Genomic DNA, 15,384 nt, shown 5'->3' on the forward strand with positions numbered 1-15,384 from the left:
AGTCCCAGTTTTATGTGGTTAAAGATATTAGCTTTTGTAAGAGGATTGTAATTAGGGTGGAACCAAAGCATTAATTACCAAAAGTCAGGCGACTATTTTACTATATCGGAGGCTTACTTTCAACAATTTTTATAGTGACGCAGCTCTATTTGTGCTGAATTTAATTTTTTCATGGCCTTCAGATTTGCTTATCTCACAACACTTTGGAAATAGTGGTTCAGAATGATAATCAAATGGCGACATATAGCTTACCCCAAGCAATGTTCAATGAAATAATAATGATTATCTATCTGTATATAAAGACTTTTGGTGGGGCTGATCTCAAAATAAAAAGCCCATGTATGAAATCGGAATCGGAACCTTCCGGAATTGGAATCGAAATGGTCCATTCCTGGCATCTGTTTGGTTCAACTAGAAGCTGGGATCGGAATCAGCTAAAGTTTTCAATTTTACCCCTGTTAAGAGAACCTCAAAAACATCCACTAATTATATATTTTCAACATATACACACATTGGGAATTCATGTAATTAAACCGGTTTTGTCATAAGAACTTCCATCTGATGACATCTTAAAAATCAAATCATCCTCACTAGCAATTATGACTTATGAATTATATCTAATAAAACATGAACAAATTCATGGTAGTTCAACACAGTACCTAAATATTGCATCAAACAAGAACAAAACTCACAAAAACAAAATTGCCATGCCACTCGAATGATTTGCCATTGGAGAAGTGCATGTTTACTATTAGGATGAGGACAGGAGCATAATGGAAGTCACTATCATCAAATAAGCCTTCAATCGAGCTTAATCTCTAAAAGTTTGGCAGTGAGCTCCCATGCAACAATTGCAGCAGCATTTGCAGGAAATGCTCTTGCTAATGTGGGACCAATGCCATTGTAGCATCCTTTAATTCCCTTCATCCTCTATATCTACAGAAACAGTCCTGATAAGAATGTACCATAAGGTGGTTTGAACATCCAGGGTTCCAGGGGGAGGAAAAGAACTACATATTACCGAGCTCAATATGCCAAATGGATTTCTACTAGAAGTTGAATCGGGTGCAGTCTGAATAAAAGTATTTGCCACATCAAAGGGTAGAACCACGGACCAGTACTGTCAAGAAGACCAAATATTATGAAATCCAGTCTCATATGATTCTTATATGCATTAAGTTGTCAAGTACTTACTGCAACACCGCCAAGTCCACCAGTGGTTGTACCAATCCCTGCATCAATCAATATATTTGGCAGATGGCTATAGACAGATGAAGCAGAATTCACTTGCATATATGTACATGTAGTAACGTGTATACTCATAAGTGCTGAAGAAGATCACATTTCAATAAAGTTGCAGTACCTCCATGAACTATACCCTTAAGCTGAGAATATAAATGACAATAAGTACCAATCACATCATTCTCCACGTTTCAAAGTATACAGAGATATTTTCTTATCCCCTCACTCTTTATTGTTTTAACAGCACAATCAAGAGGACTACTGTATTTGTCACATTTACCAACCAGCGAATCAGTCCCTTGAACTTGCACCCTACACTGGACGATCTCAGTGTCACATGCAGAGATATGGCCAACAGACAATTGAAATACAGGAGGGCAAAAATTCACCTACTTTTATCAGCTCTGATGAGCAATAGTACTAAGCTGATTATAGCTCCACCATAAGCTGCTGAAGGAATGATAAACTGAAGTTGTGGCTTACAGCTATTCAGTTCTCCCTTCACAAAAAAGACATAGTACAAGTGTTTAATTAACCAGGGATTAAAATTAACTTTTGTAAGTAAAAATATGTGCAACATCAACTAATGTGGTTATAGCCTGCAACAACTTGTTTCGGTGTTGAAAAAAATCATTGAACAGCATATTCAATCACTATGACAGAAAAACCTCAAGTGATTTTTTGGTTTGGGAATAAATGCCAAAAAGAATTGAGCTTTCAACTGTCACTCCAATAAAAGAAGAAGTTGCATCTTGATATAGTCCTCTAACCTGTATAATAACATAACCACACTTCATTAGCTAGAATCGAAATTATGGAAAAGGTTTAGGTTTCTCAACTATATTACAAATTCACAGATACAAGTACTATTTAGACCTTCTGACCTCAAAAGAACCACTAGATGCAAATGGTAAAGCTCTTTGTGATGAAGAGTTGTGGCTGGACCTTGAGGAAACTAAGAGGCCCATAGCTTTTCAACAGTAGCTCTTTGTGAAAAATGGTAAAGCTCTCTCTTTTAGTACCTTGAAAAGAGTAGCTCTTTGTGCTCTCATCATACAGGGAAGGGCATTCTGTGGTTGTAATCCAACTCCATCCCAACCCAAACGATAGGTTGTTGAAAACTTCCTTTCTATGCCCTTGCACTCTCTTACCAAACCTCCTAACTTTTCTAGTACTTCATTGGCCAATGCTTCCTCTGCTGCCTTTTACTCAAGCTTCGTAATTGTCCTATCAAAAACTTTCTTCCTGACTCGATGAGAACGCTGAATGCAAATAATGTCAGAAAAGCACTGCGATAGCATTTTTCATGAAATGCCATCATTAAGGGTTTCCAATCTTACTCACCCTCTTCCAAATTTTTCTTAAGAATTTACTGTAGAAACAGATGCTTGTGATATTTGCATAGGGGCTGTTCCTACTCAACACAACAGGCCAATTACTTATTTCAGTAAGGCATCTATCGGGTTGTAGTGGAGGCTAGAGATCAAATCCCACCTTCACCAAGGTTCAGGGTTATGGGTTTGGGAGACAGTCTACTACCCCCATTGTAATGCTATATAATTTATTTCTCTTGATTATTCTCCTGTTAAAAATATATATGTAAACAAATTAAATGCTGTCTTAACCAATAGCCCGTTTGGTTAAGGTTCTATTTTCAAATCAATTGATCCTCCATCTATCAAGGGTATCTCTTTATTTATTGCTTTTTGGAGTCAGTTTTGCTGTTTTATTTTGTCAATATAAACAAATTTTTTACTTTGTTAGTGAAACAAATATATTTATACATACATATATAAACACTTTTTTTATTCATGATGAGAGCTTTGGTGGCAACCCATAGTTTCACTTGTATTGGTATTAATTCCATCTTTCCACTTGGCTAGCTGGTTTCAGTAAGGCAATATCAACACAACAGGCTAATTACCTATTTCAGTAAGGCATCTAGCTGGTCTAACCCCATTGTGTAGCTTCATGAAACCCCCCCCCCCCAAAAAAAAAAAAAAAAAAAAAGAAAAGGAAAAGGTAAGGAATCATTGATGATGATGATCACATTGAGATGTGAGTAGATGGTGGACACCCTTCAGATGGTAAGAAGTTGAAGGTGATATAAAAGGTGGAGAAAATGGCATCTGATTATGGAACGTTTAGAGAATTACAATTTGAAGATCAAGCCCTGTAATTCTTGTATTATTAGTAGAGTTGGTTCTCAATCATCTTTAAAACATTTTCTTGTTCATGTTGGTTTAGCAGATAAGATGTAACTTCGTTAGCAGGTTGTGCTTGTGAATCCAGGCGAAGGTAAAGAAGGTTTTCTGTAGCTTTTCTCTCGCTGTGTACGGTATTTTAGGTTGCATTTTATACAATGATGGGCTGCATAAGCTATCCTATTCACTCTCATCCTCACTACAGCAAGCTTTTACAGACCTTGGTATCCACTTGAATGTGCAACTCAGATTGGCTTTCAATGTCCTAGCTTCTCTTAATTGGTTCCATAGATATGGCACAATACCATTGCCATGCCGACTGTCGTTTGGCCATTGACCAACCTCCGGCCTCTATATATCAGAGCAACCTTGGACTAGTTTTTTCTACGGTTACACAGATTACGATTGCTGGCCAATGGACATAAAAGGATAGCTGCAGTTTGGGGAAACAATAATGCTATGCTGATTAACTATATCTTGAATATCAGAGATACGTTCTTAATATTTGGTCCATCATGGGATGTAGTATCTGGCTGAGAACCTAGTGTCTGAATACTAGGTTGGTGCTTTAATTCACTGCACGTATACAGACCAATCAAAAAGAAAATAGAAGGCATTGCACATATAAATTGACATGTTGAGGAGGCTTGGCTTTGTATGATGGAAAAATCATGGGCTGACCAGGGATTTGAGCTTGGGAGCACCCACCTACGTGCAAAAAAAACCAAAGTTGGGTCATTGTCCAGTCTACACTTCTCAACAATCAACACATTGGATAGCAGGGGCCATCATTGGGTTGTGTCTGTTATGGACCGCGAATATGATCTTGTCACGGGTCGGTCCACGGGGAAAATCTCATGTTTTTCCTTGTTCCTCCCTTTTCATGAGGGACCTATCTTGGTGCCCTAATGGTGATTTGTTCAAGAGATCATCAACTCTCCTTTGTTCTCTTTCTTGACTGAAATTTTCGATGATTTTATTTAATATTCTCAGCTCCTTAAAGAGGAGATTACAAAAGATAAGAGTCCTACTTTTAGGAAGACTCCTTGCTAATTAGGAAGACTCCCTACTAATCTATCCTACTGAACTGATAAGATAAGATAAGATAAGACTCCCTTAATCTATCCTACTGAACTGATAAGATAAGATAAGATAAGACTCCCTTAATCTATCATACTGAAATGATAAGATAAGACTCCCTACTAATCCATACTACTGAACTGATAAGATAAGAACACTGAATAGATAAGACTCATACTAATCCCTACTACTGAAAGCAGATAAGGTAAGAATACTGAATAGATGAGATAGGATGAGAACACTAAATTGCTACTGCCGAGAAGACTAAATTACTGTTGCTGTTGCACTAAATTACTGTTGTTGCTGCCGGCGTCCACATCATTACTCCCCTCCTAGACTACGAACTTGTCCTCAAGCTCGAATTCAGGATGGGTGTCTTGAAACACAATCAAAGGAATTCAGGATAGGTGGAATGATTTTGCCCTCCTAGATCGAGTTCCAATGAAGAGGAGTCATCCTCACCTTCCTCTTGTTTCACCAAGAGGAAGAAAAGTCTCTTGCACTTGTGCCCTGCTTAGTAGAGTTCATCACAATTAAAACACTGTCCCCTCGCCCTGCATTCTGCCATCTCAGCCCTAGACAAGTGCCTAATAGGGGGTGCAACAACACTGCTCCCCACACTGAATGCTGATCTGAAATTGTTGCTTGTCTGTGGTTTCCGTTCTTGGCTGGATGCTGAAGATGGAGCCATTCTGAGTGGTTCCGGGGATGCCCATGCTGATGGAGGCCGCCCTACACTGATACTTCCACGGTTGAGTTGCAACTTACGTTAAAAAGCGCAAGCCAAATTCAGAGCAGTAACCCGATTGGGGGGATTCTACATCTCCACATCCACCCTCAAAATTTCTGCTAACCCTGCTGTGAACATGTCTACCTGCTAGTCTGGTCGTACCGATCATGCTCTTGCAAGGAGGGTCAGAAAGTGACGCCGATATTCAACCACCGTTCCCGTTTGTTTGAGGTTGATTAGTTCGCCTAATGGGTTGCTTGTTAATGGGGGCCCAAATCTGAGAAGGCAATAGGATTTGAATTGGGTCCAACTGAGCCCAAGTTCCTCCTACTCCAATTTATAAAACCAGAGCTGCGCCTCCTCTGTCATGTGGAATGCGGCTAAGCTTACCTTGTCGCTATCCCCTGTCCGTTGGTTGCGGAAGAACTGCTCACATCTGTACAGCCATCCCAAGGGATCGCCAGCGCCATTATAGGAAGGAAACTCCAGCCCGCTGTATTTGGGAACGATCGTGGCTCCCTGGGCAATGACCAAATTGTTATGGGCCCACGAATAGGATCTCGTCACGGGTTGATGCACACGGAAAACCTTCTGTTTTCCCTTGTTCCTCCCTTTTCTTGAGGGACCTATCTTGGCGCCCTAATGGTGATTTGTTCAAGAGATCACCAACTTTCCTCTGCTCTCTTTCTTGACTGAAATTTTTGATGATTTTATTCAATATTCTCAGCTCCTTAAATAGGAGATTACAAGAGATAAGAGTCCTACTTTTAGGAAGACTCCCTACTAATCTATCCTACTGAACTGATAAGATAAGATAAGATAAGACTCCCTTAATCTATCCTACTGAACTGATAAGATAAGATAAGACTCCCTACTAATCCATACTACTGAACCGATAAGATAAGAACACTGAATAGATAAGACTCCTACTAAACCCTACTATTGAAGCAGATAAGGTAAGAATACCGAATATACAAGATAGGATGAGAACACTAAATTGCTTTGCTGAGAACACCAAATTACTGCTGCTGCTATACTAAATTACTACTGCTGCTGCTGGCGTCCACATCATTACTCCCCTCCTGGACTACGAGCTTGTCCTCAAACTCAAATTTAAGATGGGGGGTCTTGAAATATAGTCAAAGGAATCCAGGATAGGTGGAATGATTTTGCCCTCCTGGATCGGGTTCCAATGAAGAGGGGTCATCCTCACCTTCCTCTTGTTCCACCAAGAGGCAGAAAAGTCTCTTGCACTTGTGCCCTACTGAGTAGAGTTCATCACAATTAAAACATTGTCCCCTCGCCCTGCGTTCCGCCATCTCAGCCTTGGACAAGTGCTTAATAGGGGGTGCAACAACGCTGCTCCCCACACTGAATGCTGATATGGAATTGTTGCTCGTTTATGGTTTCCGTTCTTGGTTGGCTACTGAAGATGGAGCCATTCCGAGTGGTTCCGGGAATGCCCATGCTGATAGAGGCCGCCCTACACTGATACTTCCACGGTTGAGTTGCAGCTTGCATTCAAAAGCGCGAGCCAAATTCATAGCAGTAACCAGATTGGGGGGATTCTGCATCTCCACATCCACCCTCAAAGTTTCTGCTAACCCTGCTATGGACATGTCTACCTGCTGGTCTGGTCGTACTGATGATGATCTTGCAAGGAGGGTCTGAAACTGACGCTGATATTCAGCCACCGTTCCTGTCTGTTTGAGGTTGATTAGTTCGCCTAATGGGTTGCTTGTTAATAGGGGCCCAAATATGAGAAGGCAGTAGGATATGAATTGGGTCCAACTGAGCTCGGGTTCCTCCTGCTCCAATTTATAAAACCAGAGTTGCGCCTCCTCCGTCATGTGGAATGCGGCTAAGCTTACCTCGTCGCTATCCCTTGTCCGTTGGTTGCGGAAGAATTGCTCACATCTGTACAGCCATCCCAAGGGATCGCCAGCGCCATTATAGGAAGGAAACTCCAGCCTGTTGTATTTGCGAACGATCGCAGCTCCCTGGGCAACGACCAAATTGTTATGGACCCGCGAATAGGATTTGGTCACAGGTCGGTCCACGGGGAAAACCTCCTATTTTCCCTTGTTCCTCCCTTTTCTAGAGGGACCTATCTTGGCTCCCTATTGGTGATTTATTCAAGAGATCACCAACTCTCCTCTGCTCTCTTTCTTGACTGAAAATTTTGATGATTTTATTCAATATTCTTAACTCCTTAAATAGGAGATTACAAGAAATAAGAGTCCTACTTTTAGGAAGACTCCCTACTAATCTATCCTATTGAACTGATAAGATAAGATAAGATAAGATTCCCTTAATCTATCCTACTGAACTGATAAGATAAGATAAGATAAGACTCCCTTAATCTATCCTACTGAACTGATAAGATAAGATAAGACTCCCTACTAATCCATACTACTGAACTGATAAGATAAGAACACTGAATAGATAAGACTCCTACTAATCCCTACTATTGAAAGCAGATAAGGTAAGAATACTGAATAGATAAGATAGGATGAGAACACTAAATTGCTACTGCTGAGAACACTAAATTACTGCTGCTGCTGCACTAAATTACTGTTGCTGCTGCCGGCATCCACATCACTGTCCCTTTATGTACATGTTTTGATGGGTTAAGTACAAGATCATGAAACCCATGTCTCAGTGATTTATTGATAAAAAACCATGTCTTAGTGATTCCTGCTTAACAAATCTAGACACGATCTTTTAATTATTTTCTACTAATATGCTTTATTCTGTTTCTTGGAATAAAATCCCAAGAAACTTTAACCATAATCTTTGCACAAACCTTGAATCAGCACCATGGTCAATGTACTTGGTTGTTTTTTGTCCAACTTCTCTGGAAAATGTATCTTATCATGCTGAATTGCTAATTTTTGGTCTCAAAGATCTCATGGGGATCCATGGAGTGATGGTTTCTAATCCACTCTATATACCATTAAATGCTCAAACTTGGAAATTTGAAGCCAACTTGATAGCTATGCTGTGATCTGTTTTTTTTTCCTGCCTCTGGACCCTGAATTTGAATTATTATTTATATCAAGAATTCATGGATCAAGGGAATGCCTTGATTTGGTGAATTCCTAGGGGACAATCTTGAGTTAAAATTTCTATATTACATTCGATCATTTTATTATTACTTGTCTTCTGTTCTCAATTACACAATATGCAGGTTATCCAACTTGATCTCCACGGGCATTTCCATTCCCTTGGTGCTGGAGTGATAGAAGAAGTCAGGATGCAAAGAGACATGGTTGTTCTTCTTTAATGTTGCAGTGCTCGTGGGGTAGTAAACCCACTCCACCAGAGACAATCTCAACTCCTCTGCCCCCATCTACTGGTGGTCCTTTGCCTATGTCAGGCCTTTCACTAGCTGAGCTTTTGGCCTACGAGAGACAGTTGGCAATGAGCAAGATGGCTGGTGTCGAGGCACTGATGCACCCCCCGGGTCAGCATGCACTCAAGCAGGCAGCTATGGGACAATGAATGATCTATTCTGACTCAAGAAGAATTAAAGTTGGAAGAACTAACTGAGAATATAATCATTGCCAGACACTAGGAAGTGGGAACATATAAGGCCCTAAATCGTTTCCTAATTTGAACTACAAATCAACAAACAATAAGAGAACATGTTGGACAACTGAAATCAGAAAGAAGAAGAATAATCAACTTCGAAATATAATCCAACCAGTATCCAAATTCAAGCAGAGCAACAAAGAAATCCAAATCCAAATTCCCAAGGGAAAGCAAACACAACAAACTAATTCACTTCATCCCATACCCGCACGCTGTGATACAGTAAATCTTAAATACATGAAGAAAACAAACTATCCCAAATTTATTTCTCTTCCCTCTTCTCTTGTTTTCTCGGTACATCATCCATTTTGCAATGCATCTGATGGTGTGCAATCCGGATGCTCCTAGCTGTAGGGCAGCTCGGACGCCTGTCGCCAAGTAGGTCACTCGAACTGCAGGGAAAGGGAGGTATTAGAGAACCCGGGGTGGCTAACCCGGCGAGGTCGCTCCGATGCTTAAGTTAGTAATAGCATATGCAAGCTGAGAGTTTGAGAACAAGGAGAGCTAGAATACACTAAATCGTGCATACCTAAGTCCAGGGGGGTTGATGCCCTTATATAGTTGAGTTGCCGTGGGTCTCATGAAACGACTCCGGGATCCTCAGCCCATGTAGATGAGATCCATTTCCGCTTTAGAAGGAGAGTAACATACTAGTCAATGAAGTCTATCGTTATCGTCTGATTCGGGCGGAGAGAGGATAAGGCCTACCATTACGCGGCATGATCCCGGTAGATTCGGAGTCCGCTAAGAAGATTCTGGATTTGATTACGTGTCACTTCAGTACTTGGGTGTCAAACATGCTTTGGTGCCGAGGTGCCCGAACACCTGGGCTCCCGAACTGCTGACTAGGCTCCCCTTGCCGAGTTGTCATCTTGCTGGTAGGTCATGTCCACGTGGCCTTTACTTACTAGGTCGGGCCAAATCACCTCTCTTCAGAACCTATTGACTACAAAACAAATATGTACAGATATACAGAGAGAAGATGAATCAAAACTAAGTTGTTGAATATAAAAGAAATCATGGCCTTATATAATCCCAGAAATGGAGACACCTATGAATCACAGAATAAAATAAGAGCAGATCCATTGGTGTATGAATATTTTGTAGACATGAACTATACTCACCGATTGCCTAGATTTGGTGTGAAAATCCATTAATGGAAGCAGTGAAGTAGATCAATCCCAAAAAAGAGTAGGAGCAGATCTGAAAAAGATAAAACTAGTCAGTTAGTGAAAGGAAAAAAGAAGGAAGAATGAGGAAGAAGAGGAGAGGAAGAAGAAGATTCAATCAGTGGGTAGTTGATTTCGAAGAAGAAGAAGAAAAAGGAGGAGGATAATGGTTTAGCAGTGGTCTTACCTCGCTGGAGGTTGGTTCGGCCCTCTATTCGACGATGGAAGATGAAAAATGAGGAGGGAATTTTTGTCCAAAAAAAAAAAAAAAAAGATATTCATATCTGGAATGGGAATCACATTCCCTGGGGAGGGGTCAGGAGTGGCCATTCCCCTATACGAGGGATTCCCATTCCCCCTAGAATGGGAATGGGATTCCAATTCTGCCAAACCAAACATTTGGAATCAGAATGGATCATTCCGATTCCGATTCCGAACCCTTATTCCTTCGAACCAAACAGACTCTAAGACTACTTTTTTGCACCAATGGAAGAGGGAGGAATTGGTTTCCCAAAGCCAGCTCTAAAGAACAAGGCCTTAATAAGATTTCGTAAGGAAGAGATGCACTTTGGGTTAAATTTCTCTAACTCAATGTATCTTGGTGGAAAACTGTTCTGCCAACCAAAGGGAGGCTCAAATGCCTCAAGTCTGTGGGCTAGCCTATTGGACTGTAGGCATGATCTAGCAAAGGGTTCCACAGGTGAGATCTTTCTCTGGTGATGTTGTATTGGGGTCCTCCCCACCGGCGATGTTGGATTCCTTTCATAGATTAAAATCCTAGGTATTTTCACTTGGTTGCATCCAATAAAAGAAGAAGGAATCGCATACATTGGCTGTAGTTGACTAATGGTGATTAGATCACTGATGAATGATAGATTTCACAGCTGTTAATTATTTTATTAAGCTATTTACTTCATCTAATACTGGTTTGTCTACTATTGGTTTGATCTATATTTCACCTTTAATTTCTAATGGAAAGAAACATATTCTTGTGGCATACCTTCTATGGAGGGGATCAAATAGGTTCTACTAGTAGAGGGTCTTGTGCAATGATACATGGGAAAAACCGATTAAAAGAGCAATTTAAATATTGGTTTTGTTTTTGTTAGGAGAAATTGAAGCAAAATGAGCTTTGTAACATTTTCAAACATATTCTCCCTACAAATGTCGGTAAAACTATTGCAACACAAGTTAAAGCCTTTGCTTCCTGCTCTTATCTAGCCATTTCAAAATACCTTCACTATAGGAGGGCAAGTTATGGACAATACTAACCTTGCTAAGCAACTAGTCCTTTCAAATCCAATGAAGGCAAGCATGGTATGCTTTTGCTCAATCTTGAAATGGTGAAGGCATTAAACATTAGAGTGGGCTTTTCTTTTGCAGGTCCTAAAGAAATGGTTTCAATAAGTGGTTTTGCAACTTAGGCGTGGTTCCTTGTTCCATAACACTAAAGTAGTGTTTTGTCCGTGAGAATAAGGGTCTGAAATCAAAATTAGAATGGGTCATTCCATTAACAACTGTTTGGTTGGACAGAATCAGAATCCCATTCTCATTCCTGATAGAAAGCCTAGAACGACACTCCTCCATTTGAAGGAATGGTCATTCCCTCTCCCTCCTTTGAAAGTAAAATTTTATTCCTGTTGATTCTAATTTCCATTCCAATTCCTATCTGAAAATAGACCATTAATTCCATTCTCTCCCACCTTCCTCTCCTGATTTCTCTACCTGGCTATGGACAGGAATCTGAGTCCAAATTGTGGTCATATATATCTCTTATTAACTAATCTATAGAGACCGTGAATTTAAACTATAGCGTCGTAGGAAAAGAAAAAACGTATTGGTCAAATCAGAGATCATTTGATTATGGTTTTCTTTTTAATGGAAAATGTAACACCTTAAAGTTAACCTATAAAACAAATTTCAACTTAAACTTGTTGATCTAAATGGCCAGATGCCTTCGATTCAGAATAACCTATTGCCACATTAGCATATTTCGTGCTTGGTGTGGTCAAAGTTTAATAGTGTAGTTGATAAATTGATTCTAGGTGGTTGATGAAATCTCGGATTAGAAGGGGTCTCTCTCTCTCAACAATAAACTTTTGTAATATTTTGTGCTAGAGGTCTCAATATATGTAGGGTCCTCTAGTCTATCAGCAATATATGAAAATCTGAGAAAATTAAGCTTCACTTGGGACTGCTGCATCCTTGGCTCATAATCACATTCTCTAGTTTCATATTAGAGGAACTGAGCAAGTGTAATAGCCCATTTATTTTGTGTGCATCTGCAATTACATGGTCTTGCACTCTTTTATCATAGACCCTGTCACACCATAAAAACGCCCTGCTTTTAAAGTTTAAACCCCTCTTTCTCTCCTTCTAGCTTTGCCCTAACAAATTACATGAGAGGGGAGAAAGCACTCTCTTCGAAAGGAGATAACCACATTTTTGCTTCAATCAGCACTCTTTTTGCATTAGGAAATCACATTATTTTCTCATCTGTCTCAAACTAGAGCAGATCTGAGCATTAGGAAATCAAATCAAGCATTGTTCATTGCAATCAAACTTAGAAAAGTTCCTATTCATCCATAGAAAACTCTCTGTTCAGTCTACAACGAAGCGATCTGACCTTTTTCCTCTACTTTTCGATTGGAGATACACACACATCTGATCTGATCCCAACACCCTTGGTTATTTCGAATCCAATCCTATTCGGTGAGCTCTTTGATGTTATTGTCTGTGTTTGAAATTTTTGTTTTAACAAAACCTTCACTTTATTTTGTTTGTTGTACATCTTCATTTGCATCTGAGAATTAAGCCAAAGAGGGGTGAATCTTGTCTCCTACCTTGGTGGCTTATATGATCAAATGGAGAGATTTTGATCTATATGGTCAGATGCCCTCGATTCAGAATAACCTTGGTGTGTATGGATAAATCCTGCACCAAGGAAACATATTTGTCTTGTCTCCTACCTTCATTTACTATTTGTTATTCATATTATCAAACTATTGCCACATTAGAACGTTTCTTACAAGGTATTATCAAAGTATAGTAAGAATAGTTGATAAATTCTGGTTGGTGAATTCTCATATTAGAAGGGTCCCTTCAAACAATAAACTTTTATCTTTGGGTCATAATCACTTCCCTGGTTTCATATTAAAGGCACTGAGCAATTGTCAGAGGACATTTGTAATATAAAAAATACAATTGAAAAGCTACGGATTGTATCATGTAAAACCTTATAGGGTCAACTCAGATTTGGAAATTACAAGTTGCTGAGTCGGGTCAGGTTTGGGTGTAAAGATTGAAGGGTTAGACTAGGGTTGATGCAAATCCATGCTGAAAACAATCAGTTGGCATCCCTTGTATTCCTTCAACTCTTTCCAGTGGAGCTCTTGCTTTGGTGTCCAGATCCGCTACCCACAGAAGCTACCCATAAATGTACCCACATGAAAATACAGGTGCAATCACAAAACCCACCCACATAAAAATACAGCCGCATATCGCGAAGGTCTTCCATGGATGACAACACACGAGTAAGGGAGATGCTCCCGACATTGACATTGTTGTGATTATGTGGCCGTGGTGTCTTCTGGTTAGCGTCTGGTTGGTAGTAGATGGGGGCTCCTTATTGCTCCATAGGACCTGGGAATCAACGAGGGACAGATCACTGTCGTCGAGGCGCTTCTACGTTTTGATGGAACTCACCGCTCCCCAGGCCCCCTCGTCTGTCTGCTCCAGGGCGGCCAACACCACCCTTGCTCTCCTTGCCCACCCTTCCTTCCCATAGCCATTGTACCCAAATCCTCCACCATAACACAGATGAATACCCATTAGATTTCCACAGAAATCATTGATGTGGTCATGGCCTGTGAACACTGCCTTCACGTCCCCTCTTTCTTTCATGGTTGTGAAGAAACCCGAGTTCATAGAAGCTGACTTAACATTCTCCTGCTTCACACTCACTATGTTGGATGATTTTACCGTCGCATATTCAGGCAATGGGATGTGGAAGTACACAAGTCCCGGTGCCGACTCTTTCTGGGGCTCCGGTTCTTTTCTGAATGCTTTCTGCAGGAAATGTATTAACAGAAAACATTAAATCGAGTGAAATTAGTCGAAAGGAGTAAAACTAATTTCTGAAGCAAAAGTACCTCAAGCTCGTCAGAAGTTCTTTTGAACCAGAGCTGCTGTGAGAGTTTGATCCAATCATAGCCAGGAATGGAAGGAACGTCACTGGTGCCTCCGCTGTCAAGAAAGTATAGATTGAGAACTGACTTGTTGTGGAGACTGGAGCCCTCAACCCCACCTACCTCCAGGTTGTAGTTCCCAAATCCATCGATGGTGTATCCTGGAGGGTTGAGCTGAGACAAGCTGCCGTTCATGGTAACGATGTGTTTCATCACTTCCTCACTTGACAGTGTCGATGGACGGTCATGGGTCCCAAGGACGGCAGCCCATGGGATTCTCGACGACACAGCTGGGCTAAACGCTGCGTCCATGGATGTTGCATTCCCCGCGTAATAAAAGATGTTATCTCCTGCTCCACAACCCAAATCCAATAGAAAGGTGTCAAATTAATTTGAGAACAAATTTTAAAAAGAACAGTTCATCTGATCGGGTTTCGCCAACTAGCTAGCTATAGTAGAGACGGAAAACAAAAGCCAGAAGAAGAGGAAGAGAATACTACCAGTGAAGACGATGAGATCGGGGCTCTCAAGACGGATCAGGCGCTCAAGGAAGGCCGTGGTGTTGAGGTCAGAGCACGATGCCATCTGCTCCGGCAATACGTCCTGACAACGTGTTTTGTTTCCATTGGCGTAATGCATGTCTGCAACCTGCAAGATCTTAAACTCTCCATTTCTGTGGAAACGGAGCTGAGCCTGAGGACGTGGATCAATGGCAGACACAAATATCGGAAGAGTGGAAAGACAGATAAAGAAGATACAGGAGGAGTAGGAAGGTGAATCTCGGGATTCCATTTTTGCTGATTTCTTCCGTTCTCTCTTGCTACTATTTATAACCTTCCAGCATGCGGCCGCCTAAACCAACCTCATCGCATAAAAAGAAGTTTACTTTTGTATAAGATTATAGTAGTCTGGACCAGTGCAATGCATGGGCTTAAGCAAAAATTGAAGCCAAAGAAGATCTATGATATTCCTAATGAACTTAACCACACCAACTCGAGCATTATTCTTCAGGTTATATGAAGCTAGTTTCATCAAAATCTAAATTGCACCCTAATGGTAGTGGCCAATTTCCTTCATTCTGCTCTTTATTAATTATTACTTTTCTTAATTTTCATTAACTTTATTAATGAATTTATTTTTTAAATTTTTATGGGATTTTTAAATTAAAATAAAATAGT

At 40.5% G+C, this 15,384-nt stretch overlaps 1 protein-coding gene and 1 pseudogene across 1 annotated transcript; both read right to left on the bottom strand.

Annotated features, from left to right (window-relative positions):
• Positions 1–553: 553 nt before the first annotated feature.
• Positions 554–2,210, bottom strand: LOC109114256 (mitochondrial arginine transporter BAC1-like; annotated as a pseudogene).
• Positions 2,211–13,203: 10,993 nt separating this feature from the next.
• On the bottom strand, positions 13,204–15,051 carry LOC148802567 (putative inactive purple acid phosphatase 29). The gene is made up of 2 exons (XM_088899305.1): positions 14,707–15,051; positions 13,204–14,556 (listed from the first exon to the last, which is right to left on the bottom strand). The coding sequence occupies exons 1-2, from the start codon at positions 14,996–14,998 to the stop codon at positions 14,102–14,104; spliced, it is 747 nt and encodes a 248-aa protein (XP_088755431.1). The 5' UTR covers positions 14,999–15,051; the 3' UTR covers positions 13,204–14,101.
• Between the last annotated feature and the right edge of the window lie 333 nt (positions 15,052–15,384).

This window comes from Nelumbo nucifera, chromosome 2 (assembly GCF_055504915.1).
Source record: "Nelumbo nucifera cultivar China Antique chromosome 2, China Antique-T2T, whole genome shotgun sequence".
In the NCBI taxonomy this organism is placed as follows: Eukaryota; Viridiplantae; Streptophyta; class Magnoliopsida; order Proteales; family Nelumbonaceae; genus Nelumbo; species Nelumbo nucifera.